At 42.7% G+C, this 26,975-nt stretch overlaps 1 protein-coding gene across 1 annotated transcript in view; it reads right to left on the minus strand.

Moving 5' to 3' along the window:
- Window positions 1-6,584: 6,584 nt before the first annotated feature.
- Window positions 6,585-26,975, minus strand: part of LOC139578227 (D(4) dopamine receptor-like) — a 40,101-nt gene continuing 19,710 nt past the window's right edge. The window contains exon 4 of the mRNA XM_071405563.1: window positions 6,585-7,292. Coding sequence (XP_071261664.1) covers window positions 7,081-7,292 — 212 coding nt within the window. The 3' untranslated portion in view covers window positions 6,585-7,080. The remainder of the gene's footprint in view (window positions 7,293-26,975) is intronic.

Genomic DNA, 26,975 nt, shown 5'->3' on the forward strand with positions numbered 1-26,975 from the left:
TGCAGTGCAAGAGTTGTCTGACACATAGGCAACTGCCATCCACCCACCCACTGTCTCTGTGGACATCATCGTTAAGTGTGTTACTGCCATGGTTATTATTTAATGGATGGTGGACATTAGTGAGATTATCTGAGCTTTTCTCAGTGATAGCTGTCAACTGCCACACAGCTGCACTGATGTGGATTAATCCAATGGATTAAAGCTGTCAGGTGACTGGAGGAGGGGAGGATGTGTGTGCTGTGCTGCATACAGTACGACCCGCTATCTTTCTGTGAAGACCAACAACATCACTACTCACCGGAGAACTAGTATGAAAAATGAGGGTCAATTTGAGCAACAGCTACCTGTCCAAAATAGGGTCCATTACATTGATAAATTGAGACTGCTGTTCAGGGATTGGAAGAGTTTTGAGACCCACAATGACCTACCCAACTTTCTGGGGGAGTCCTCCAGACTTCCTGTGGCCTCTGGAGTCAGTAATCACAGTAAGCCCAACAACCTGGTTTTTGGGAATGAAAGGTTAACGTTGTCCAGTATATTACTTTGACAGGTACATCCGTTTCAATGTTTCAGATACAGAGGTCAGTCATGTTCTCTTGAGAGGTCACCTCGATACATGCTGTTGTCATCAATGAGTTCTCTCACTCTCCCCTTCTGTTCCTCGTTTAGTTAGATTAGAGAACTAACCAAATAGACTCATGGAAGAAAAATGTTCCTTATGCAATGGAGCACTGCACAATGACCTCAGCCTCAGCTCTCCAACACTGAGCAGACAGCCTTGTCTTGTCTGGCGTTGTAATCCCCTGCATCTGTCAAACTCACGCGTCACTCTCCGTATCAGGCATGAAATTACTGCTGCTGTACCGCACCATGGCTGCCCAACCACCGCTGGGCTGAGCCTGTGTCCAGGGCACAGGGAGGGAGAGTGGAAGGAAATTAACAGTGGTTCTAATCTGATGCCCTGGACTGAGAGCCACTCTGTTGCGTTTGTCCCATTTGGTATATTTGACAAGGACTTCAGCTGCAAGGAAGGGGAGAGGGTGAAGGGAGAGGTGGAGGAGAAAGGGGGAGGGAATTGCAGATGAGCCCATATGGATGTGGTGAGACAAATACCCTCTACCCCACCTCTACCCCTCTCCACTTTCCACCTCCATGGAGGATGTGTAAGCCCTCTACAATGTTTTCCCTTCACCTGTCCCTCCCCTCTAACCCCTAATGCTTTTCTCAAGGTAGATTTTAGATTTTTTTATTTTTTTTCGTGGAATGTTGCACACCTCAAAAGCACCCAAGCTAGCAGCATGAATCAAAATGTCTCATGAGAAACCTGACCAGAGGAAAGACACTACTACTATTGGGTCGTTTGTCATTGTTATTTGGAGCCTTATATTAGTCTTTCAAGATGAGGCTCTGGTTGGGGGTTATTTGTCAATTTTCTAGGTCTGGGAGCTCCTATGAATTCCCTCTGTCATGTAATGATTCTCTTGTATGCCTCTGATCAACACCTATCCTTAAAAGAAGAAAAAAATCAAATAGTTATTTGCTTTGTCAATTTCTTTGGGTTGGTGGATAGGGGGGGGGGGTTACAGGTAAAATATTCATCTCAATGTACACAGTTTATACACTTCATCACCCAAATTATGTGAACAACTGCTCGTCGAACATCTCATTCCAAAATCATGAGCATTAATATGGAGTTGGTCCCCCTTTGCTGCTATAACAGCCTCCACTCTTCTGGGAAGGCTTTCCACTAGATGTTGGAACATTGCTGTGGGGACTTGCTTCCATTCAGCCACGAGCATTAGTGAGGTCGGACACTGATGTTGGACGTTTAGGGTTGGAACGCAGTCAGGTGTTCGATGGAGTTGAGGTCAGGGCTCTGTACAGGCCAGTCAAGTTCTTCCACATCGATCTTGACAAACCATTTCTGTATGGACCTCGCTTTGTGCACGGGAGCATTGTCATGCTGAAACAGGAAAGGGCCTTCCCCAAACTGTTGCCACAAATTTAAAAGCACAGAATCGTCTAGAATGTAATTGTATGCTGTAGTGATAAGATTTCCCTTCACTAGAATTAAGGGGTCTAGCCCAAACCATTATTCCTCCTCCACCTAACTTTACAGTTGGCGCAATGCATTGGGGCAGGTAGCGTTCTCCTGCCAAACCCAGATTTGTCTAGTGGTGAAGTGTGATTAATCACTCCAGAGAACAAGTTTCCACTGCTCCAGAGGCCAATGGCAGCAAGATTTACACCACTCCTGTTGATGCTTGTCATTGTTCATGGTGATCTTAGGCTTGTATGTGGCTGCTCGGCCTTGGAAACCCATTTCATGATGCTCCCAACAAACAGTTCTTGTGCTAATGTTGCAACGTCCACACTCAACGATTTTTACAGATGCGCCCGACTCTTGGCGGCAGTAAGAAAGTCATCGCCATCTGCACCCATTCAACAGCCTAGATTTACATTTTTATTAATTCTAAACAAAATCACTTTTGTGGGGTTCTCATACGCTTACAATGATATTCTGATTCTTGCTTGAACAGTTGCTGAGATTTATATTTTGTTGTGATCTTTGCAAAATAACTATTTTGGATGCAGCAGTTGTTAGCTAGAATGCTAAACGCTCGTTGATATAGGCTGTAGCAAAAGCTAGCCAAAGAGACATTTTACTAGTTGAAGTGTTTTTTGTATTTTTTTGTATAATGCAGTTGATCTGTGATGATGATGACACAAACATTTATATTAAACAGGACATTCATATGAGCCTTAATCCAATTATAATCCAAAAGTACTGTGAAATGCACTCATAAGCAGTATGTAAATATAGGCTGGCGCTCTATAAGAACTCCCCCTTGTTCTGCCACCAACTTGCGTGCATCACCCTCGTGCGGCAATGTTTGCAAACACAGAAAGGGCTCTCTTACGGGATGCCAAGGTCATATTTTTCCACATTCTGTTCCAGTTAAAGGGTTGTTCAGATCTGTGGACCATACTTTTTTTAATGGCTAGCTCAGAATATGAGCTTTCCAAATGTTGTTTACATATTATAGAGATCAGTCCTGTTGGGAGCCCAGATAATTGAGTTCTAAATCCCATCATTGGATGGTTCAGTAGTTGGGTTTTCCAGGGGACTCCCTAAGCCAGTATAGCTGACCTAGGTAAATATAAAAAAAAAAAAGGAGTTGCCTGGTTATGTGTCTTTCAGATCTTGGAATGTTCTCAAACAATGACTGTCCATGACAAAAGTCCACTCTACATATGTATCGCAAGGCATTATTGTGTAATATTGGAGTATGGGCATGCCATTTTGATTCCCAGAAATACAATATAAAGTTTGGTGCTCCTACATCTTTCCCTCTTTGCAAGTTTGTTCATTTTATCCGGGCTCGCTTACCTTGCCAAATACACTGAGTATACAAAACAGTAGGAACACCTGCTCTTTACATGACAAAGACTGACCAGGTGAAAGCCATGATCCCTTATTGATGTCACCTGTTAAATCAACTTCAATCGGTGTAGATGAAGGGGAGGAGACAAAATATTTAAGTGCCTTTGGTAGTAGGTGCCAGACGTACCGGTTTGAATGTGTCAAGAACTGCAACGTTGCTGTGTTTTTCACGCTCAACAGTTTCTGTGTGTATCAAGAATGGTTCACCACCCAAAGGACATCCAGCCAACTTGACAACTGTGGGAAGCATTGGAGTCAACATGGGCCAGCATCCCTGTGGAACGCTTTCGACACCTTGTGGAGTCCATGCCCTGACAAATTGAGACTGTTCTGAGGGCAAAAGAGGGTGTAACTCAATAATAGGAAGGTGTTCCTAATGTTTTGAACACTTGGTGTACATTTTGAAACCACGCTATGGATTTTATCCCAATAGCCAGAAGGGGGAGACAAGGGAAGCGTTGAACTACAGAAATTAAGCCGTGGCAATATATTCATTTTGACAATAGATATTCTTCCGGCTCTGCTGAGGTCGGATGGAATTGAGTTGAGCGTTCTGTTAAAGTTTTTGCCAATGGTTTTCTCTAAATACGGAAATATATCTATTCCCAAATATTTAAAATGGGAAACGATTGGGATTCCATAAGAGAGTCCTCCATCGGGGGCTTGAGAGGCAGTAGGGCATATTTGGTTAGATCTATTTCATAACTTGAGATGGCGCTGAATTTGTCTATGATCTTCAAAGCTTTTGGGAGGGATTGAGATACTTTATCTAGACAATGTAAGATGATGTAATCCGTAGAATTGAGAGATATTGGTGTAATTTCTATCGATTTTCAAATTGCCTGGGCCAGGAGCTCCATAGACAATAAAAATAGGAGGGAGAAATATGGGATCACCTAGCCTGCTATTTGTAGTTATTCTGAACAGAACAGAGCAGGTAGTGCCTTTTATTACTATGGCTGAGGGATTGGCATATAGTATTTTAATCATATTAATGAAATTGGAGCCAAGCCCCATATGATGAACACCTATCCTGTACCCCAGGTTATAAGCAACATTGCAGTGAGTCACTCACGTATTCTCCCAATGTGTTCATCTTTACTGCTGCAATTTGAGCTTTTCTATTTGGGTTGCCAGTAGGGGAGCTGGGGAAGTGTCAGTGGGGAGTAGGCACCTTGCTATCTCAGTGGATGACAAGGCCTGTATCCCAAATGGTACCCTATTCCCCAAAAGCACTGCTTTTGACTGATAGAACCTGTTGAGACATGACATTTCATATTACTATGTGTGTATGCTATGAATCCCTGTGGTACTGACTGCTTTCAAATCAGTGTGCACCCTGTAGGCTAGCACCTGTTGCGAGATTTGTGGTCTATTTGTGACCCAGGCCAGAGGCACCTGAGGAAAGATTTAAGCCCAGGAGAACAGGGACACTTGTACCAGGGTGAGGCCTTCCAAACTGTGCTGCTGCTGATGCTACAGTTTCCTTTCTCATTCTGTCATCGAGTTCCATGAAAAGAGGTTTCAGTGGAGGGAGTCTGTGTGTAGGAGGATGCACTATTAATTTATCTCATTATGGTTAGATGGCTCACTTCTAACTCCTTTGTCTAGACTTGTTTGTTTGGGTTTGGACCCTGTGTGAATCTGTAACCCTTTCAGGAAAAGTGCCTCAGAATTTAAAAAAAGAATTTGTCACCATATAGAGTGACTTTGAGCATTTATCCCAGTTATTAGTGCCTGTAGTCTGGATAAACCCAGCTGGAAAGGCCAATATGAAAAAACATCTGACACCTCAGTCTCTCATACAAGCCACACAATGACATTGAAAAATGAATAAAGAGAGACAAACTTCCCTCTGAAGTTTGGTCTTTGAGAGCCCAGGGTTGTGAAGATGAGCTTTGGACTTGGACATCAACTTGTCCGTGCTTGCTATGCAGGGTGGAGTATCCCAGCTGTCATTTGATGTTATCCTTTATTTTAAGAGTAGCTTCGCCTCCACATTTCTCGTTATTGCTGACATAAACACTCACCCCACTCCAGTAGTTACTTTGGATCATGGGGAGGTCGAGAGGGAGTTAGAAGAGTTGTCCTGGGCCATCTGTTGGCAGACAGTCTGATGCTTTGTAGCTTTGTGATTGTAATGAGAGATGACACACTCAGGTCTACTTAAAAGCTTGGGAGTCAGACACCCACTTCCTTCTCTGTCCACCCACCTCCACAATTTCACCTCCATAATCACATTTTACAGCAGTCCTATCCAAAGATTTTTCTTCTCTGCTTTCTCTCCATTCTCCTAGTTGAGATAGACTTGAATATCTTTGAATAAAATACGCATCAGCTGTCTTGGAGGAGAGTGAAGAAGAATGTCATAGTGTAATCGAGACCTTTTCATGAAGAGGCGTGTGAAAAACTAAGTTTATGGAAGGACTGACATTAAACCTTTCAACTCGCACAGCCGTTTTGTGTTCATAGATATACAGAGTGATTACAATTTCTGGTCACTCTTCTAAATGCCCTCAATTGGAGTTGACTTCTATGTTAGCACATCAATGCTAGTTTACCCTACCCTGATTTTGAAATGGGACTAATGTTTTTGGCCTCTGTCTTCACCTGATGTTGTTGCTAGGCTAACCTCTGTCATCCACCTGTGGCTAATGGACCAATCTTCCTGGGGGGGGGGGAGAAGCATGTGGATTTAAATTACTCTCTCAATACCTGTCACACTGCAAGCAGATGGTGTCTGAAATTGCTCCATCATATTTAATCCTCCCTCCCAAAGCTTTCTCCTTGGGTTTGAACCATCACTCTCTTTTTTTTTGTTATTTTCCTGTCTTAGATACATGATTTGAGCTGCTAGGCAACACAGAGGAAACTTTCTTTGTTCTTTTGCCCTTTTCAGTTGACCACTTCTCAGTTTGTCAAAGCCTCAATTTCCGTACAGGCGTGAGGGATATTTTTTAAAGAGGTTTCCTTTTGTTGTGACGATCTTTATCAGACTAAGTCAGGAGTCATCTCAGGATTTGCAGTATAGTCGTGGTTGTGTGGAGAATTATTATTTTTTGTTGATGAGAGGTAGTTGTGGTGGCGTGGAGTATGTTTTTAACCCTGGTCCTCAATGTTCAGAAGACAGAAGTCCTCATTTTAAGTGAAAAAACATTTAATCTTAAAGATTCATTTTGTACACATTCAGTTACCTCTAATAACCTCATAAATGGCTTCTATTTCTGAATATCTTTTTCAGTTGAATGGATTCAATGCTATTCCTCACCACAAAGATTTCCACAATAAACATTGAAACGGCATATGGCCAGCTGACAAACAAACATTGCTGTCACAATAAGATAAATCACAAGCGTAAATCAACAGAAAACATTATGTACAAAAATAAAATCCCAATTGGGAGAAAAATATGCAATGGCAAGATATACTCTACAGCAAAGCTCAGATTTGATATTGTCACATCTATACAATGGTATCGTTTGTGCTTTCTTGTCCATTTATTGGCGGCGGTGGCTTACCCTGGCCCTAGATATGTTTGTGCTGTGTTGCCAACTGACGTTGCCATAGGAGTTGACCATAAGAGATTGCGAGACGGCACAAACAGATCTGGAACCAGGCTAGCTGTGCCGTCTCGTCTACCGGTATGTACAGCAGCTGTGGATGAATTTCTTGAAGTAGTTCCTGAACTCTGTGTTGAAGACCGTGTAGATGATGGGGTTGAGGGCGCTGTTGACGTAGCCTAGCCAGGTGACAATGCTCATCAGGGCGGGGGGGATGAAGCAGGTGGCACACAGGGCCCGCATGGTGTGGACCACGAAGAATGGGGTCCAGCAGAACAGGAAGACACCTGGGATGGAATAGACACACACACACACACACACACAGAGGCAGTCAGGCACATACACAAGCGCACAAACGCAGGAAGGCACATGGGAACAAGCGTAGGAAAACATGCACACGGGTACGCACAGGCAGAACGGTACGAATGGGCAGACACAGACACAGGCACACACAAAACACACGCAAAGAGGTTTAGATTTCGTAAACCACAGGGATCGCAGTAAAATTACACCTCTAAGACTTCTCTCATTTATGAAAGGATTGTATGTCAGGCTAACACAGGCTTGAAACTGTATTGCTACGATTGCGTTCCAAATGACACCCTTTCCCCTTTATAGTGCTCTACTTTTTGTTCAGGGCCCAAAGAGCTTTGGTCAAAAGTAGTGCACTTTATAGGGAACAGGGTGCCATTTGGAACGCATCCTACATTTAATAAAACTGGAATTGCTCAATAGATCATGAGTCTTACTTTGAGGACATGAATGAGCGGCCAATGGGAAAAGATATAGCTAGCAATAATGATCAAGTCAAACACAATCAAAATCAGACTGAGCCCAGAACTACTGTAAGCCGCCCCCCTCTTAAAGCCCCATCCAGATGAATGTATTTCAGATTGAAGTAGCCTGAAGAGGCACTGCTGAATAGATTCTACACATCAGTGAGAGCACAATTACATATACATCATGAAGTGTGATCATATCCCCATGGTGTAATATAGATGTGATTAACATTTTTTTTAGCATTTTTTTTAAAAATGTGTCATTTCCTATCAGCGTGATGTGACTAGGGTAATAAAACGGAACCGATCTGTATTTTAAGTAGGAAAATTACATTTTCAATCAAACACTTGCCCATACATAAACCAATTGCTCATACAGGAGCAAAGTGTATTGGGTGAATACTTCAGATATAAGCATAACCTTGCCAGATCAAATGATGTTTGTACGTAAAGAAGTATGCCTGCAGAAAAATGAGAAGTGTGTATACAGGTGTAGGGTATATATAAGATAAACTGCGCTACAAATGCTCCTCCACCACCGTTCGAACTACACCAGCCAGCCTCCCTGCCTAGCCCCCGCTCGGCTGAATAATTCAGAAATGCTGATGAGATTTCTATTAATAATCTAGAATGGAGGTTAGGATGAGTGATGGATCAGAAACAAACTGTTCCATCCCAAATGGCACCCTATTCCCTATATAGTGCACTACTTCTGATCATAGCCATATGGGTCATGTTCAAATGTAGTGCACTTTATATGGAATCGGGTGTCATTTGGGACATATCCCTGCTCTGAGCACCAACTCTCTCTGGAAGCTGGGCTTTCCTTTCTCTGACTCATTCACTTACTGTGGAGGGAGGGCTTTGGTTGAATAACTGAATGTGAGGCAGAAATAGCATTAGATTTTTTTCCAGCGGTTCAGCATTCCTCGGAGAAGCTCAAGCTGCGAATAAAGTCTCCTAGTCATCTAAGGTAGGTCCCTCAGGAGCATGAATAAGATAGTCTTATGTAATGTAGAGTTCCTTCCCACCAGACATCTACCTTGGTTTGTGTTTGAACCATTGAATAATATTAGAGATATCCATCACTCCTGCCATTCCCCTCTGGCTGGGCCAAGGAGAGACCCTTTGTTTTTTTTCACACACAATACCCCATAATGACAAAGTGAAAACAGGTTTCTAGACATTTTTGCAAATGTAATGAACATGCAAAAGTTTACATACACTTATGTTGGAGTCATTAAAAGTCGTTTTTCAACCACTCCACAAATTTCTTGTTAACAAACTATAGTTTTGGCAAATTGGTTAAAACATCTACTTTGTGCATGACACAAGTAATTTTTCCAACAATTGTTTACTGACAGATTAATTCACTTATAATTCACTGCATCACAATTCCAGTGGGTCAGAAGTTTACATACACTAAGTTGACGCAAGTATAAACACCATGGGACCACGCAGCCGTCATACCGCTCAGGAAGGAGACGCGTTCTGTCTTCTAGAGATGAATGTACTTTGGTGCGAAAAGTGCAAGTCAATCCCAGAACAACAGCAAAGGACCATGTGAATATCCTGGAGGAAACAGGTACAAAAGTATCTATATCCACAGTAAAACGAGTCCTATATCGACATAACCTGAAAGGCTGCTCAGCAAGGAAGAAGCCACTGCTCCAAAACTGCCATAAAAAAAGCCAGACTACAGTTTGCAACTGCACATGGGGACAAAGATCATACTTTTTGGAGAAATGTCCTCTGGTCTGATGAAACAAAAACAGAACTGTTTGGCCATAATGACCATCGTTATGTTTGGAGGAAAAATGGGGACGCTTGCAAGCCGAAGAACACCATCCCAACTGTGAAGCATGTGGGTGGCACCATCATCTTGTGGGGGTGCTTTGCTGCAGGAGGGACTGGTGTGCTTCACAAAACAGATGGCATCATGAGGCAGGAAAATTATGTGGATATATTGAAGTAACATCTCAAGACATCAGTCAGGAAGTTAAAGCTTGGTCGCAAATGTGTCTTCCAAATGGACAATGACCCCAAACATACTTCCAAAGTTGTGGCAAAATGGCTTGAGGACAAGAAAGTCAAGGTATTGGAGTGGCCATCACAAAGCCCTGACCTCAATCCTATAGAAAATGTGTGGGCAGAACTGAAAAAGCATGTGCGAGCAAGGAGGCCTACAAACCTGACTCAGTTACACCAGCTCTGTCAGGAGGAATGGGTCAAAATTCATCCAACTTATTGTGGGAAGCTTGTGGAACGCTACCCGAAATGTTTGACCCAAGTTAAACAATTGAAAGGCAATGCTACCAAATACTAATTGAGTGTATGTAAACTTCTGACCCACTTGGAACATGATGAAAGAAATAAAAGCTGAAATAAATCATTTTCTCTACTATTATTCTGACATTTCATTCTTAAAATAAAGTGGTGATCCTAACAGACCTAAGACAGGGAATTTTTACGAAGATTAAATGTCAGGAATTGTGAAAACTCTGTTTTTAAATGTATTTGGCAAAGGTGTATGTTAACTTCCGACTTCAACTGTATATACAGTACCAGTTAAAAGTTTGGACACACCTACTCATTCAAGGGTTTTTCTTTATTTTTACTAGGTGAAGCTGTTTGAGAGAATGCCAAGAGTGTGCAAAGCTGTCATCTCGGCAAAGGGTGGCTACTTTGAAGAATCTCCAATATAAAATATATTTTGATTTGTTCAACACTTTTTGGGTTACTACATGATTCCATATGTGTTATGTTGATGTCTTCACTATTATTCTACAATGTAGAAAATAGTAAAAATAAAGAGTAACCTTTTGAATGAGTAGGTGTATCCAAACCTTTGACTGGTACTGTGTGTGTGTGTGTGTGTGTGTGTGTGTGTGTGTGTGTGTGTGTGTGTGTGTGTGTGTGTGTGTGTGTGTGTGTGTGTGTGTGTGTGTGTGTGTGTGTGTATGTATATATTGTAATTTATTAGTTTTTTTGCTCAGAAAACTTGGGGGGCCAAATAAAACCACCTGCGAAATCCGTCCCGTGGGCTACCAGTTGAGAAACCTGTCATAGGGCGTCTTATTATAACCCCCCAGGGCCAGGATTAGGAAAGCCTTATCTAATGGAATAATGGGTTTCTGAGTCAGTTCTGACCAGACAGCTCCATCACTCCTGCTATTTGGAGTTGTTGTAGATCCATTCTCACCTCCTACTATTAAATAAAGAAAAGGATGTAAGGCTTGAATGAGGCTGGTTGGAATGGTGTCTTCTCTCCAAGAGTCCCCTATTTTCAGACACCACCTGACTTTGAGGCATGTATTAGTCTTTTCCCCACATAACTATTTATTTACAATGTAGGCTACTACTGCAGTGTAAGTTACTATTTGTGTTAGTATCCTGATTCAGATAAGATCCACCGTTATTTCAAATCTATTTCATTGACTTCAAATCAAATTTTATTAGTCACATGCGCTGAATACAACCGGTGTAGACCTTACAGTGAAATGCTTACTTACAAGCCCCTAACCAACAATACAGTTTAAAAAATAAGGATAAGAATAAGAGATAAAAGAGCAGCAGTAAAATAACAATAGCAAGACTATATACAGGGGGGGTACCAATACAGAGTCAATGTGTGGGGGCACCGGTTAGTCGAGGTAGTATAAACATGTAGGTAGAGGTATTAAAGTGACTATGCATAGATAACAACCGAGAGTAGGGGTGGGGTGGGGGGGACATTTGACTAGATGTTCAGGAGTCTTATGGCTTGGGGGTAGAAGCTGTTTAGAAGCCTCTTGGACCTAGACTTGGCGCTCCGGTACTGCTTGCCGAGCGGTAGCAGAGAGAACAGTCTATGACTAGGGTGGCTGGAGTCTTTGACAATTTTTAAGGCCTTCATCTGACACCGCCTGATATAGAGGTCCTGGATGGCAGGAAGCTTGGCCCCAGTGATGTCCTGGGCCGTTCCCACTACTCTCTGTAGTGCCTTGCGGTTGGAGACCGAGCAGTTGCCGTACCAGGCAGTGATGCAACCAGTCAGGATGCTCTCAATGGTGCAGCTGTAGAACCTTTTGAGGATCTGAGGACCCATGCCAAATCTTTTCAGTCTCCTGAGGGGGAATAGGTTTTGTTGTGCCCTCTTCACATTGACCCTTGAACACAGGGTTTGAAATACTCCCTGATAGCTCCCTCAAATTCCATACTATAGGCCACTCTTCAGTTCTGATATGCCTTTTCAATGAATTCACCAACTCCATTAATCTACATCATCCCTGGCTAGATGGACTCACAGATAGCACAAGGACACAAGGCTGATTGACGGTGACAGAGTTTCTCTCTTTCTCCCCCTTTTTCTCTCTCTGTCCTAGTAGACTCATTTAGCTCTGTTTTTGTGTGTGCGTGTGCTGCTCCTTTAGGTGTGTGACTTTGCCGTGTGGATGATTGTGGCCTGGGTCTTGAAAGGATCATCCAGAACAATTTCCTGCCGTGCCCTCTGCCCGTACCCTCCAATAGGTAGACAACCAGAATGTGTGTGTGTGTGTGTGTGTGTGTGTGTGTGTGTGTGTGTGTGTGTGTGTGTGTGTGTGTGTGTGTGTGTGTGTGTGTGTGTGTGTGTGTGTGCATCTACTGTGAAAGACTACAGGATTGTCTCTCTGGCTTAAAGCAGGCACACAACTTCTCAAGGGGGAAAACTGCATTAAAGAATGTGTGAAATGCTAGAAGCGCCCTTACTCCGGATAATTGTCATTTACATTTGGTAATACATTACCCTGTCTTTTTGTAGCGCAGAATCTTATTTGTTTTCTGAGCTTTAGCATTGAATGTTGACACATCCATTAACTGAAATTTATTGAAAAGGAAATACAGAAATATCCTAAATATTCACACCCCTGAGTAAATACTTTGTAGAAGCACCTTTGGCAGCGATTACATCTGTAAGTCTTTCTAGATTTAAGTCAAAACGGTAACTCGGCCACTCAGGAACATTCACTGTCTTCTTGGTCAGCAACTCCAGTGTAGATTTGGCCTTGTGTTTTAGGTTATTGTCCTGCTGAAAGGTGAATTCATCTCCCAGTCTGGTGGAAAACCGATTGAACCAGGTTTTCCTATAGGATTTTGCCTGTGCTTAACTCCATTCTGTTTATTTCTTATCCTGAAAAATTCCCCAGTCCTTAACGATTACAAGCATACAAGAATACTTGGGGGGGGGGGGGGTTGGCTCGTGGTAATGGCTAGAGAGGAATAAGTGGATAAGTATCAAACACATGGTTTCTATGTGTTTGATGCCAATCCACAGCATAACCTTCACTCCAGATCAAAACTCCAAACTCCTGGAACTGAGACAGACCAGTCAGACCAGATACAACTTCTATTAGCACTGAGGTGTGAAGTGAGAGGTGTCAAAGCCTTTGAGCCCAACAAATGGCAGGCTCCACCACCCAAATCCAGAGGCCTTGAAGCCCACTCCCGCTGTTCAGAGACCAATTCACTGGCATTTTCTACAAGAAATCTGCCTCCAGAAATAAAAGCTTCTCCCAAGTGGGTGTGACACCTACTCCCGTTGTCTGCTGCACTGCTGCTTGGATTCCACCTGGCAATCTGTTCACCGTCTGCCGTGGCATGTCTCCCCGTCTGGTATAGGCACCCCCACCACACTCTCCCCTCTCTCCCGAGCTTTCGCCCAACTCCAGCACATAGGCACTGTTGGGGCGAGTGACTCTGAACTTACAAATGGCTAGTTATATTTTTTTTCTTGTGCATTTTGCTATTTGCCACATGACTTCTGCATGCTTTGTTGACTATGAACCTTCTTGTTTACCCAACCGTGGGACAGACCATGTTTGTTCCCACACTTGGGACTCTGGCTCTCTATTGGTTACACAGACTTTTCTAACCACCTCTCGCCGGCTTTGTATTCATGTTAACTGATGAAATTGCTGTATAATATGATCTTGTTGCCATCTAATGCACTTTCAGATGTCATAAATCAACACTGCAGAGCTCCCTGTCCTCTGCCGTGCCTTGATTGTATTACTGTTGATGATATCTAGAAATGTGCATGTACACTCTGGCCCATCTACTGTTGATAGCCCCAATTCAGACTTGTGCTCTGATATCTGTTTCACTGATTTCTGCTCTCGTAAAAGCCTGGGTTTTCTCCACGTTAACACTAGAAGCTTATTACCTAAAATGGATCAATTGAAAGTGTGGGTTCACAGCAGCAAATCCAGATGTGTTGGTCATTACTGAGACGTGGTTAAGAAAGAGTGTTTTGAACACTGCTGTTAACCTTTCTGGTTATAACCTTGTTTGGCAAGACAGATCTTTCGAAGGTGGGGGAGTGGCAATCTTTACCAAGGATCACCTTCAGTGCTCGATTGTCTCCACCAAGTCTGTCCCCAAACAATTTCATTTGCTGGTTTTAAGCATTAAACTTTCAAAAAGCTCTTTGTTGACTGTTGCTGGGTGCTATCGTCCTCCATCAGCACAGGCCTGTACCCTACCTGCCCTAAACGCTCTCCTGGCCCCTTACACTAAGTCTGAATTTGTCCTGCTAGGTGACCTAAACTGGGACATGCTTAAACCACCTGACCAAGTCCTAAAGCAATGGGACTCCCTAAATCTTTCTCAGATTATTACCAATCCCACAAGGTATGACTCCAAACACCCAGAAAAGGCTACTCTCCTTGATGTTATCCTCACAAATAATCCTGATAGGTATCAGTCTGGTGTTTTCTGTAATGATCGTAGTGGTCACTGTTTTACAGCCTGTGTTCGTAATGGCTCAATGAAACGACCTGTCCTGATTTGTCATAGACGCTTGCTAAAAAAACTTTAATGAGCAAGCCTTTCTTCATGACCTGGCCTCTGTAAATTGGTATAGAGTCAACTTGATCCCCTCTGTCGAAGACGCTTGGACCTTCTTTTTTGATATTTTCAGTGATATTGTTAACAAACACGCCCCCATAAAGAAAATGAGAATTAAGAACAGGTTAAGCCCCTGGTTCAACCATGATCTTGCAGAGTTACTCCACCTGAAGAATTGCATTTGGCGAAAGGCTCGGCACACGCATACTCGGGCTGACTGGCTCTCGTTCAGGCAAATGAGAAATAAGTGCACTCAGGCTATCCAGAAGGCCAAAGTTAGTTACTTTAAGGAGCAGTTCTCTCTCTGTGGGTCTAACCCCAAGAACTTCTTGAAAACGGTTAAAGTTAAAGTTGATGATGTGGTTGTTACTGACAAGAAGCACATGGCTGAGCTTTTTTATCACCACTTCATTAAGTCAGGATTCCTGTTTGACTCAGCCATGCCTCCTTGCCCTTCCAACATTTCCTCATCGCCTACCCTTTCTAATGCGACTAGCCCTGATGCTCCTCCCTCTTTTTACCCTGCCCTGCTACAAAGTTTCTCCCTGCAGGCGGTCACTGAGTCCGAGGTGCTAAAGGAGCACCTTAAACAGATGGTTTAGACCCTTTCGTCTTTAAGGTTGCGGCCCCTATAATCGCCAAGCCTATCTGTGACCTTTTTAACCTGTCTCTCCTCTCTGGGGAGGTTCCCATTGCTTGGAAGGCAGCCACGGTTCGTCCTTCATTTAAAGCGGAGATCAAGCTGATCCTAACTGTTAATAGGCCTATTTCTATTTTGCCCTGTTTATCAAAAGTGTTGGAAAAACTTTCTTGATGTCTATAGTATTCTTTGGTAAGTAATCTGGTTTCCGCTCAAGGGAAATGTCACCATTGCCCTTGATTCTAAGCAATGTTGCACTGCTATTTTCAAGTTTTGATACGGTAGACCATTTCATTCTTGTAGGCCCCTCCCCGGATTTTGTGTTAAACACTCTACAACAAAGCGTTCTTAGCGTCCAACAAGCTTTCTCTGCCCTTAACTGACTTGCCTAGTTAAGTAAAGGTTACACACATATACACCACACTGACCAAAAAGTTATTTTGTTGGCATTTACGTATGTCCCCATTACCAGTAAAACATAATCAAAACCTATTTCTTTCACTTACTTGCTGTGCTGTTTTCGTTGTTCATTTGTTATGTCGTTTCATTCTCAACCAGGATTTCATCATACATGTCAAACAGTGAAGTTTCAGCTCTGTCCGTGGCCTCTCTTCCTCAGTGCGCACTGTCACTGTGTCTGTTTCCATCTTGTTCAGCTGTGTCTAACATTTCACATAAACCCTGTTTCTTGTCTGCATCGAAGTAGCGGTCCTTGTACATAGCATCAAGCATGGTGGCGACACCGTAAACAGAAAATGCCACCTAATTGCTTGTTCACAGCCTATGTTGCCAGTTTTGTTGAGCAGGCGTTTCAATGCCATGACAGAGGGTATCACGGCTGCAGTTGATGAGCTTATTTCTTGAGTCAGTTGTTCGAATGGAGCTACCTAGTTTGTTCATGTTTCCATGTTTCAAACATGTTCTCAAATGGTATTGAAATGGCAGCAGCTGTATGACAACCAGTACATTCATGAGCATGAAATACGACTTTCCTCAGTACAAAATCCTTGACGACCCACTGTGCTGTCAGACTCAGCATGATCATGGGGCTGATATTGCTGGTCCAAATGTCAGTCGTGAAGCTAATAGCAGTGATGCTATTACTGTGTAACTCCAGTAGGGCAACATCTGAAAAATAGCACACTTGGTAACGTTAGTGTGTACCGGTGCTCGACCAGTCGGCGAAAGCCAACATCACCCACGACAGAGAATGGTTGATTGTCAAGGGCAATGAATTACATTATCTTGGTCGTTAATGGATTTCGCCTTTTGAGTTGTGTCGCTGAAATGTTCTTACTCTTTCAAATGACTGCTCGACTTGTTGACTGCTCGATCCACACAGCAGACATTGTGTGCTAGTTTAGGAATGCTGTGTTGCACGCGTAGTGCCAAATTTTGTGGTGTCATTACGTCATGTACCTACGTTATATAGGTATGCACAGCTTTGACATCGGTTTTGCATATCGGCGTTAAACTAGACATCGGCCGATCTCGATGTTGTCATTTTTAGCTAATATCGTCCGATTACGATATCTTCACCAATAGATTGTGCATCCCTAATTACTACCTCTGAGGGTTTAGAGCTTGAGGTAGTCACCTCATACAAGTACTTGGGAGTATGGGTAGACGGTACACTGTCCTTCTCTCAGAAGATATCAAAGCTGCAGGCTAAAGTTAAATCTAGACTTGGTGTCCTCTATCGTAATCGCTCCTCTTTCACCCCAGCTGCCAAACTAACCCTGATTCAGATGACCATCCTACCCATGCTAGATTAAGGAGACTTTATAGATCGGCAGGTAATGCTCGAGCGGCTAGATGTTCTTTACCATTCAGCCATCAGATTTGCCACCAATACTCCTTATAGGACACATCACTGCACTCTATACTCTTCTGTAAACGGGTAATCTCTGTATACCTGTCGCAAGACCCACTGGTTGATGCTTATTTATCAATGTATTTATATAGCCCTTCGTACATCAGCTGATATCTCAAAGTGCTGTACAGAAACCCAGCCTAAAACCCCTAACAGCAAGCAATGCAGGTGTAGAAGCACCTTATAAAACCCTCTTAGGCCTCACTCCCCCCTATCTGAGATATCTACTGCAACTCTCATCCTCCACATACAACACCCGTTCTGCCAGTCACATTCTGTTAAAGGTCCCCAAAGCACACACATCCCTGGGTCGCTCGTCTTTTCAGTTCGCTGAAAAGCGAATGGAACAAGCTGCAACAAACACTTAAACTCGACAGTTTTATCTCAATCTCTTCATTCAAAGTCTCAATCATGCACACTCTTACTGACAGTTGTGGCTGCTTTGCATTGCCCTTTGTGCTGTTGTCTGTGTCTAATAATGTTTGTACCCTGTTTTGTGCTGCTACCATGTTGTGTTGCTACCACGTTGTTGTCATGTTGTTGCTATCATGCTGTGTTGTCATGTGTCGCTGCCATGCAATGTTGTTGTCTTAGGTCTCTTATGTAGTGTTGTCTCTCTTGTCTTGATGTGTGTTTAGTCCTATATTTTTATTTAATAAATTTTTATTTTGAATCCCAGCCCCTGTCCCCGCAGGAGGCCTTTTGCCTTGTGGTAGGCCGTCATTGTAAATAACTGACTTGCCTAGTTAAATAAGGTTAAAAAAATAAAATATAAATTCCATTCGCTCTCTTTCAGGCATTATTATGAGCCATCCTCCCCTCAGCAGCATCCACTGATAGTTGTAGAATACATGAACATTCTGTCATGTCTTTGGCTATGCCGGATTAAGTGATGACATGCTATTCTATAAAATCCTTTCGCTGTAATTCATATTACCTGATCGAGCTAATCATGTAAATGTAATTAACTAGAAAGTCAGGGCACCACGAAATAATATTTATAGAGCTGTTATCTTCCGAATAAACTCTTAAAGATTTGTAAGTCGCTCTGGATAAGAGCGTCTGCTAAATGACTTAAATGTAAATGTAAAGACCTAGTAATATTTTACATCAATAGCAGTCAATATTAATCGTCACCTTATTTCAGTCTCATCTGAAAGTTGTAAATTGTTGGTTATCTGCACGAACCCAGTCTTCACTATGAGTCATCCATACATCAATTGTCTTAAATAATTTATTTATTAACTAACTAAACAATCACAGAAGTGCACACACAAACAAACAAACAGTAAATATGGTTACAAGAAATGATAGGGGAATGTGCCCTAGTGGGCTAAACATGACTCTCCAAGATGGCTTAGTAGTTCAGACGTCATTTCTGTTTCGTATTGTCGTGTCCTGTATATATATATATTTACACCTTTCTTCGCATATCTTTTATATATTTTATTATCCAAGAACTCAACTACAAAAGCTTTCCTGCAAAAGCTTTCCTGCAACCCGCTTCACCAATTACAAAAAAGTATTATTTACCTCAAATCTGAAAATCCACCGTGGAAGCTAGCCAGGGGCTAATTCAGAAGCTAGCCAGAAAGCTAACCAGAAGCTATCCGATAGCTAGCCAGAAGCTAATCTGTAGCTGCCCAGAAATTAGCCGGTTTGCTGGCTAGCGTTGGTGTTTCAGCTGCCCACGTTTTGTGGTCATCAGCTATTCCTTTAGCTCGATAATCTACCGGCACTTTTGTGCAACGCGACTCGGACCGGAGCATTCCGGGACTTTTTTTCTCTCAGTTTCCCCGGATTTCGCAGGCTCTGGACATTTGCATCTTGATTTCGCAGCTAGCTAGCTGCAAACCGTGTGACTATTGGCTTACGTCGATCCCGGAGCAAACTCAAATCATTCCGGAGCTAGCCAGCTGAGGAGTTCCATCAGCCATTCCTGGGCTACAGTCACCTATCCGGACCCGTTTTTTTGTTTGTTGTTGCTGCAGATACGGAGCCCCACCGGGCCTTCACGACTGACTGCCGACGTTATCTGCCCGAGGGAGTTATCCAACTGGCACCTCCGTCCCGACGTTACCTGAACGCTCATCTGGGGCCCGCTAACCGTTAGCTGTCTTATCGGCTGCTATCTGAAAAAGTATATCGGACAATTATTATTATTATTTATTTATTTTATTTTTTTCTTGGGTCACTATATCTATTTTGCCAATTTGGATTGATCCCCTCTACCACACGGAACCCCACTAACCTACCGACGGAAACGCACGAGGTATCTACAAATAGACCTCCATCCTATGCTATCTTGCTACCGATAGCCATCTACCCGGCCAGCTGTCTGGATCGCCGTGACCCCAACCAACCTCTACTCACTGGACCCTTATTGATCACTCGATTAAGCATGCCTCTCCTTAATGTAAATATGCCTTGTCCATTGCTGTTCTGGTTAGTGTTTATTGGCTTATTTCACTGTAGAGCCTCTAGCCCTGCTCACTATACCATATCCAACCTCTCAGTTCCACCACCCACATATGCGATGACATCACCTGGTTTCAATGATGTTTCTAGAGACAATATCTCTCTCATCATCACTCAATACCTAGGTTTACCTCCACTGTATTCACATCCTACCATACCTTTGTCTGTACATTATTCCTTTAAGCTATTTTATCGCCCCCAGAAACGTCCTTTTACTCTCTGCTCTAGAAGTTCTAGACGACCAATTCTCATAGCTTTTAGCCGTACCCTTATCCTACTCCTCCTCTGTTCCTCTGGTGATGTAGAGGTGAATCCAGGCCCTGCAGTACCTAGCTCCACTCCTATTCCCCAGGCGCTCTCTTTTGATGACTTCTGTAACCGTAATAGCCTTGGCTTCATGCATGTTAACATTAGAAGCCTCCTCCCTAAGTTTGTTTTGTTCACTGCTTTAGCACACTCTGCCAACCCGGATGTTTTAGCCGTGTCTGAATCCTGGCTTAGAAAGACCACCAAAAATTCTGACATTTTCATCCCCAACTACAAGATTTTCAGACAAGATAGAACGGCCAAAGGGGGCGGTGTTGCAATCTATTGCAAAGATTGCCTGCAGAGTTCTGTTTTACTATCCAGGTCTGTTCCCAAACAATTTGAACTTCTACTTTTAAAAATCCACCTCTCTAAAAACAAGTCTCTCACCGTTGCCGCCTGCTATAGACCACCCTCTGCCCCCAGCTGTGCTCTGGACACTATATGTGAACTGATTGCCCCCCATCTATCTTCAGAGCTCGTGCTGCTAGGCGACCTAAATTTGAACATGCTTAACACCCCAGCCACCCTACAATCTAAGCTTGATGCCCTCAATCTCACACAAATTATCAATGAACCTACCAGGTACCACCCCAATTCCGTAAACACGGGTACCCTCATAGATATCATCCTAACAAACTTGCCCTCCAAATACACCTCTGCTGTTTTCAACCAAGATCTCAGCGATCACTGCCTCATTGCCTGCATCCGTAATGGGTCAGCGGTCAAACGACCTCCACTCATCACTGTCAAACGCTCCCTGAAACACTTCAGCGAGCAGGCCTTTCTAATCGACCTGGCCGAGGTATCCTGGAAGGATATTGATCTCATCCCGTCAGTAGAGGATGCCTGGACATTTTTTAAAAATGCCTTCCTCACCATCTTGAATAAGCATGCCCCATTCAAGAAATTTAGAACCAGGAACAGATATAGCCCTTGGTTCTCTCCTGACCTGACTGCCCTTAACCAACAGAAAAACATCCTATGGCGTTCTGCATTAGCATCGAACAGCCCCCGTGATATGCAACTGTTCAGGGAAGCTAGAAACCAGTATACACAGGCAGTTAGAAAAGCCAAGGCTAGCTTTTTCAAGCAGAAATTTGCTTCCTGCAACACAAATTCAAAAAAGTTCTGGGACACTGTAAAGTCCATGGAGAATAAGAACACCTCCTCCCAGCTTCCAACTGCTCTGAAGATAGGAAACACTGTCACCACCGACAAATCCACTATAATTGAGAATTTCAATAAGCATTTTTCTACGGCTGGCCATGCTTTCCACCTGGCTACCCCTACCCCGGACAACAGCACTGCCCTCCCCTCTGCTACTCGCCCAAGCCTTCCCCATTTCTCTTTCTCCCAAATACAGTCAGCTGATGTTCTAAAAGAGCTGCAAAATCTGGACCCTTACAAATCAGCCGGGCTAGATAATCTGGACCCTTTCTTTCTAAAACTATCTGCTGAAATTGTTGCCACCCCTATTACTAGCCTTTTCAACCTCTCTTTCGTGTCGTCTGAGATTCCCAAAGATTGGAAAGCAGCTGCGGTTATCCCCCTCTTCAAAGGGGGGGACACTCTTGACCCTAACAGCTACAGACCTATATCTATCCTACCCTGCCTTTCTAAGGTCTTCGAAAGCCAAGTCAACAAACAGATTACCGACCATTTCGAATCCCACCATACCTTCTCCGCTATGCAATCTGGTTTCAGAGCTGGTCATGGGTGCACCTCAGCCACGCTCAAGGTCATAAACGATATCTTAACCGCCATCGATAGGAAACAATACTGTGCAGCCGTATTCATTGACCTGGCCAAGGCTTTTGACTCTGTCAATCACCACATCCTCATCGGCAGACTCGACAGCCTTGGTTTCTCTAATGATTGCCTCGCCTGGTTCACCAACTACTTCTCTGATCGAGTTCAGTGTGTCAAATCGGAGGGTCTGTTGTCCGGGCCTCTGGCAGTCTCCATGGGGGTGCCACAGGGTTCAATTCTTGGACCGACTCTCTTCTCTGTATACATCAATGATGTCGCTCTTGCTGCTGGTGATTCTCTGATCCACCTCTACGCAGACGACACTATTCTGTATACTTCTGGCCCTTCTTTTGACACTGTGTTAACAACCCTCCAGGCGAGCTTCAATGCCATACAACTCTCCTTCCGTGGCCTCCAATTGCTCTTAAATACAAGTAAAACTAAATGCATGCTCTTCAACCGATCGCTGCCTGCACCTGCCCGCCTGTCCAACATCACTACTCTGGACGGCTCTGACTTAGAATATGTGGACAACTACAAATACCTAGGTGTCTGGTTAGACTGTAAACTCTCCTTCCAGACTCACATCAAACATCTCCAATCCAAAGTTAAATCTAGAATTGGCTTCCTATTCCGCAACAAAGCATCCTTCACTCATGCTGCCAAACATACCCTTGTAAAACTGACCATCCTACCAATCCTCGACTTCGGTGATGTCATTTACAAAATAGCCTCCAAAACCCTACTCAATAAATTGGATGCAGTCTATCACAGTGCCATCCGTTTTGTCACCAAAGCCCCATATACTACCCACCACTGCGACCTGTACACTCTCGTTGGCTGGCCCTCGCTTCATACTCGTCGCCAAACCCACTGGTTCCAGGTCATCTACAAGACCCTGCTAGGTAAAGTCCCCCCTTATCTCAGCTCGCTGGTCACCATAGCAACACCTACCTGTAGCACGCGCTCCAGCAGGTTTATCTCTCTGGTCACCCCCAAAACCAATTCTTCCTTTGGCCGCCTCTCCTTCCAGTTCTCTGCTGCCAATGACTGGAACGAACTACAAAAATCTCTGAAACTGGAAACACTTATCTCCCTCACTAGCTTTAAGCACCAGCTGTCAGAGCAGCTCATAGATTACTGCACCTGTACATAGCCCATCTATAATTTAGCCCAAACAACTACCTCTTTACCTACTGTATTTATTTATTTATTTTGCTCTTTTGCACCCCATTATTTCTGTCTCTACTTTGCGCTTTCTTCCACTGCAAACCAACCATTCCAGTGTTTTTATTTTTTATTTTACTTGCTGTGTTGTATTTACTTCGCCACCATGGCCTTTTTATATTTTTATTTATTTATACATATATTTGTTTGCCTTCACCTCCCTTATCTCACCTCACTTGCTCACATTGTAAATAGACGTATTTTTTTTCACTGTATCATTGACTATATGTTTGTTTTACTCCATGTGTAACTATGTGTTGTTGTATGTGTCGAACTGCTTTGCTTTATCTTGGCCAGGTCGCAATTGTAAATGAGAACGTGTTCTCAATTTGCCTACCTGGTTAAATAAAGGTTAAATAAATAAAATAAAAAATAAAAATAAATGGCGGCTTGTTAGACAAAAGGGGAGTGGGGGTCAGCTGAGAAGTCACTACGGAGTTGATAATTATAACAATTGAAATGCTAATCCTTTGCACATGAACGCTCACTAATTCGGGAACAATTGCAATCAATATATATATTTACGCTCAGTGTGTCGTCGGGATCTCTGTTGAAAAGTTTGTTTCTGTTGGAGAGTCTGTCCGCCCTCTCTCTCTCTATGTCGTGGAGGGAATGAATAGTTCAGAGTGAAATTCATTCATGTCGTTATAGAATAGATGTTTCGGGGGTTGTCGGTCTTCGCGTTCAATGATACCGAATTCCTAGCTTGCAGACTAGTAATTAATATCAAAGACTTGTTCTTATTCTGTCGGTATCGATAGTCTAAGAGTTTAACCACGTGGTATGGTTAAAAGATTCAGCCATCTACTCAAACCTTGGCCCTCTCGTTATCGAGGTAAGCTGGGCTGCAACCTTTGTCCTCTCGTAATTGAGAGAAACATGGTCTGGTGATAGAAAACCCGGGTGGGGGTTTTATTCGGAAGAGCAGAAAAGGGCCTGTCCCAGGATGCCCGACCATAACTGCTCATGGGCGGTCCTCTGATTTAATTAAACTCCAAAGGGAATTGGAGTTTCCTTCATTAAACAGTCCAAAATCACATTACCAAATTTCACAAACAGTATCATCCACACTCATTCATCTTATACAACAATTAGATGTAAGCCTCATATCTGAGGCTATTGTATAAACAGCGTTATGGTAATATGGCCGTATTGTCTCTCATGAGTTTCACAAAATTGTACCAAACGGACCAGTTCGTAGCTGGATTCTTCTTTTATACATATCTTTTATACCTTCCACAGAACATAAATGTTGTTCGGACCTCAAGTTCTGTGAGGTGGAAGAAATTCCTTTGTTCTTTCTGAAAACTCCCTCTGTCTCTATACTGTGGCCATGAGGAGATAATCTCCTCCAGGAATTTACGACCTGAGGTCGCAGCAGCCTGAGTGTAGGGGACAGAGAGAGGGGGAAGGGGCTTGCTGTACCCAAAGAGGGCAACGTCATGACAATTCCGACACATGGCCTACAGTTAGCTTGGATTCTCGTTGGCAGCTTTTACACAGGAAGCCCAATTCTGATCTTTTTTTCACCACTAATTGGTATTATGACCAATTAGATCAGCTCTAAAAAGGATCTGATGTGAAAAGATCTGAGGTGATTGGGACAAAAGACCAATTAGTGGAAAAAAGATCAGAGTTGCCCACAATGGGGCAAATCTTCCAAGACTCCATACAGTCCACTGTCGATGATCATTCATCTGTGTTTACTCAGCTGTGTTTCCAGGTCCATGCAGCCAGTCAGAAGGCTGAGCCCTCTACACAACAATATGCTGATGCTGTAGGGATAATTCCCTCTCTAGGTCTTAAGACCTCAGGCAAACCTTACATAATGATTGGATTGAGGGTTAAGGTAATTAGCCAATGTTGGCTAGGGTATCATAATGACTCATTAGGCCCAATAATGACCCTGTTTATCCTTTTTCCTTAACGAGGTGTTTACACGTAAGAAAGACGTAACTGTTTAGAGAGTAAAAACATCCAAAGGACCACACAAGACTTTAGTCCAGAGGTGAGGTTTTAGAAAGCTTTGTATAGCTAGAGTGGTATGTTAGTTCTCGTGTTGATGACTCAGACCGCTCAGTACACAGAAGATGGACCATCAAAAATATTTACGACGAATCTCTTGCGGTTGTTGTGTGGCTGGGTTGTTGAGAGAAATACCATGTGGAACTCCAGTTTAATGCTGTAAGATCTGTCACTGTTGTTGATGAAACTTGTTTTTGCTATTTCATGCTTGAAGCCAGCATTCAACTTGTGCTTGTATTCTTTGTATGACACATCGTTTCCTATACAAAAATAATTACATTTAAAATATATATTATGATACTTTTTTTAGGATAAATGTGAAATACTTAAAATTGGCAAAATAATGTATTTAATAAAACTATTTTTTAAATACATTCAAACATATTACGAAATGTACTTTAAAGGTATATGCATTGAGTTTACCAAACATTAGGAACAACTTCCTAATATTGAGCCTCAAATCATCGGGGCATGGATTCTACACGGTGTCGAGATGCTGGCCCATGTTGACTCCAATGCTTCCAATAGTTTTTCAAGTTGGCTGGATGACCTTTTGGTGGTGGACCATTGTTGATACACTGTTGAGCATGAAAAACCCAGCAGTGCTACAGTTCTTGAAACAAACCTGGCACGTACTACCATACCCTGTTCAATTGCACTTAAATACTTTTTCTTACCTATTCACCCTCTGATTGGTACACAGTCCATGTCTCAAGGCTTAAAAATCATTCTTTACACGTGAAATTATTAATAGATCAGAAACGAAAGGGCATACGTTCTTAATGTGTTGTACACTCAGTGTATGTTGAATGTATTTTATAATAGATTTTCACATGTAGAAGCTTAACCTTAAATCTCAGAGCACAACATGACACATTAACTGGCATGACAATCCGGTTTATGGGAGGCCATAAAGCTCTACAAGAAAGCCACACCCCTAACAAGCAACGCCCCCAAGTCTTCTAATAGGCTGCCAGCGCTACAATATAATTTGTCAAGATGCATTTTTATTGTACTTGACACATACCAGAGGATACCAAAAACACTAACATGCATCTAAATTACTAAAACAATTGTAGTGACTCCATGTTTTTCATGTGCATATGACAAACAAATGAATTTGACGAGAGCACTGCAACCAACGTACAACAAGCAGAAGTTATCGTGCACTGTGTCGTTCCACAAAAATGAGTGCATTTTGCGACCCTTTAATACTGTATGTTAAGTAGTACTGTAATTATGCACCAATATTGAATTGTAAAAGCCTGTTAATATGAACTGAAGTGCCCTTTTAATACAGACCACATTGAGAAATCAATAAATCTGAATTTTCTATATGAATAAAGACTTGCTAAAGTGCCTAAATTCTGCATTTTGACATGTCCCTCCGTGCAGTTTCTATGACTTCTTGGAAGATTTTAACCCACTAACCCCCCAAAATAATCAGTCATTCAGTACATTTACATGCACACTAATAATTCGATATTAAACGGATTATGGCAGTGGGCAGATTATGCAATAGTCATGTTAACACCTTACTCTGTTTATCTTAATCGGCGTAAGGTCAAAATCGAAGTAAGCATACACCGATTAAAACACTTGATTTTCTGAGCAATCTTTCAAATTATTACGATATGTAAACACCTTAATCGGAGTTCCAGCGGTGTATTTTATCTGCATGTGCTAGCACCAGCCGAGCGAGCCTCCTGCTTTAGCGCGAGTAAAGTGAGTTCGGAACAACAATGTCTGCATCGTAGAAGTAGTTTTCACATACAAACTTTATATGTCCAAACTCAGAATCAAATATGCTTCCCAAAAATAACATGTTCGCTGTGGTAGAACGTTTATTTACATTGGTGATTTTCTGCATTTATCAGAGTGCCATCAGGTAGCCTGATTTCAGATGTGTCCATGTAAACAGGATTATTATGGGATTCGTTCTTATTGCAAAGCATGTAAAAGTTTTAACCAAATTATTATATTAATCAAACTATCCAATCTGACTGTGCAGAACCATACTCATTGT

The sequence above is a fragment of the Salvelinus alpinus genome, chromosome 6 (genome assembly GCF_045679555.1).
Source record: "Salvelinus alpinus chromosome 6, SLU_Salpinus.1, whole genome shotgun sequence".
Lineage (NCBI taxonomy): Eukaryota > Metazoa > Chordata > Actinopteri > Salmoniformes > Salmonidae > Salvelinus > Salvelinus alpinus.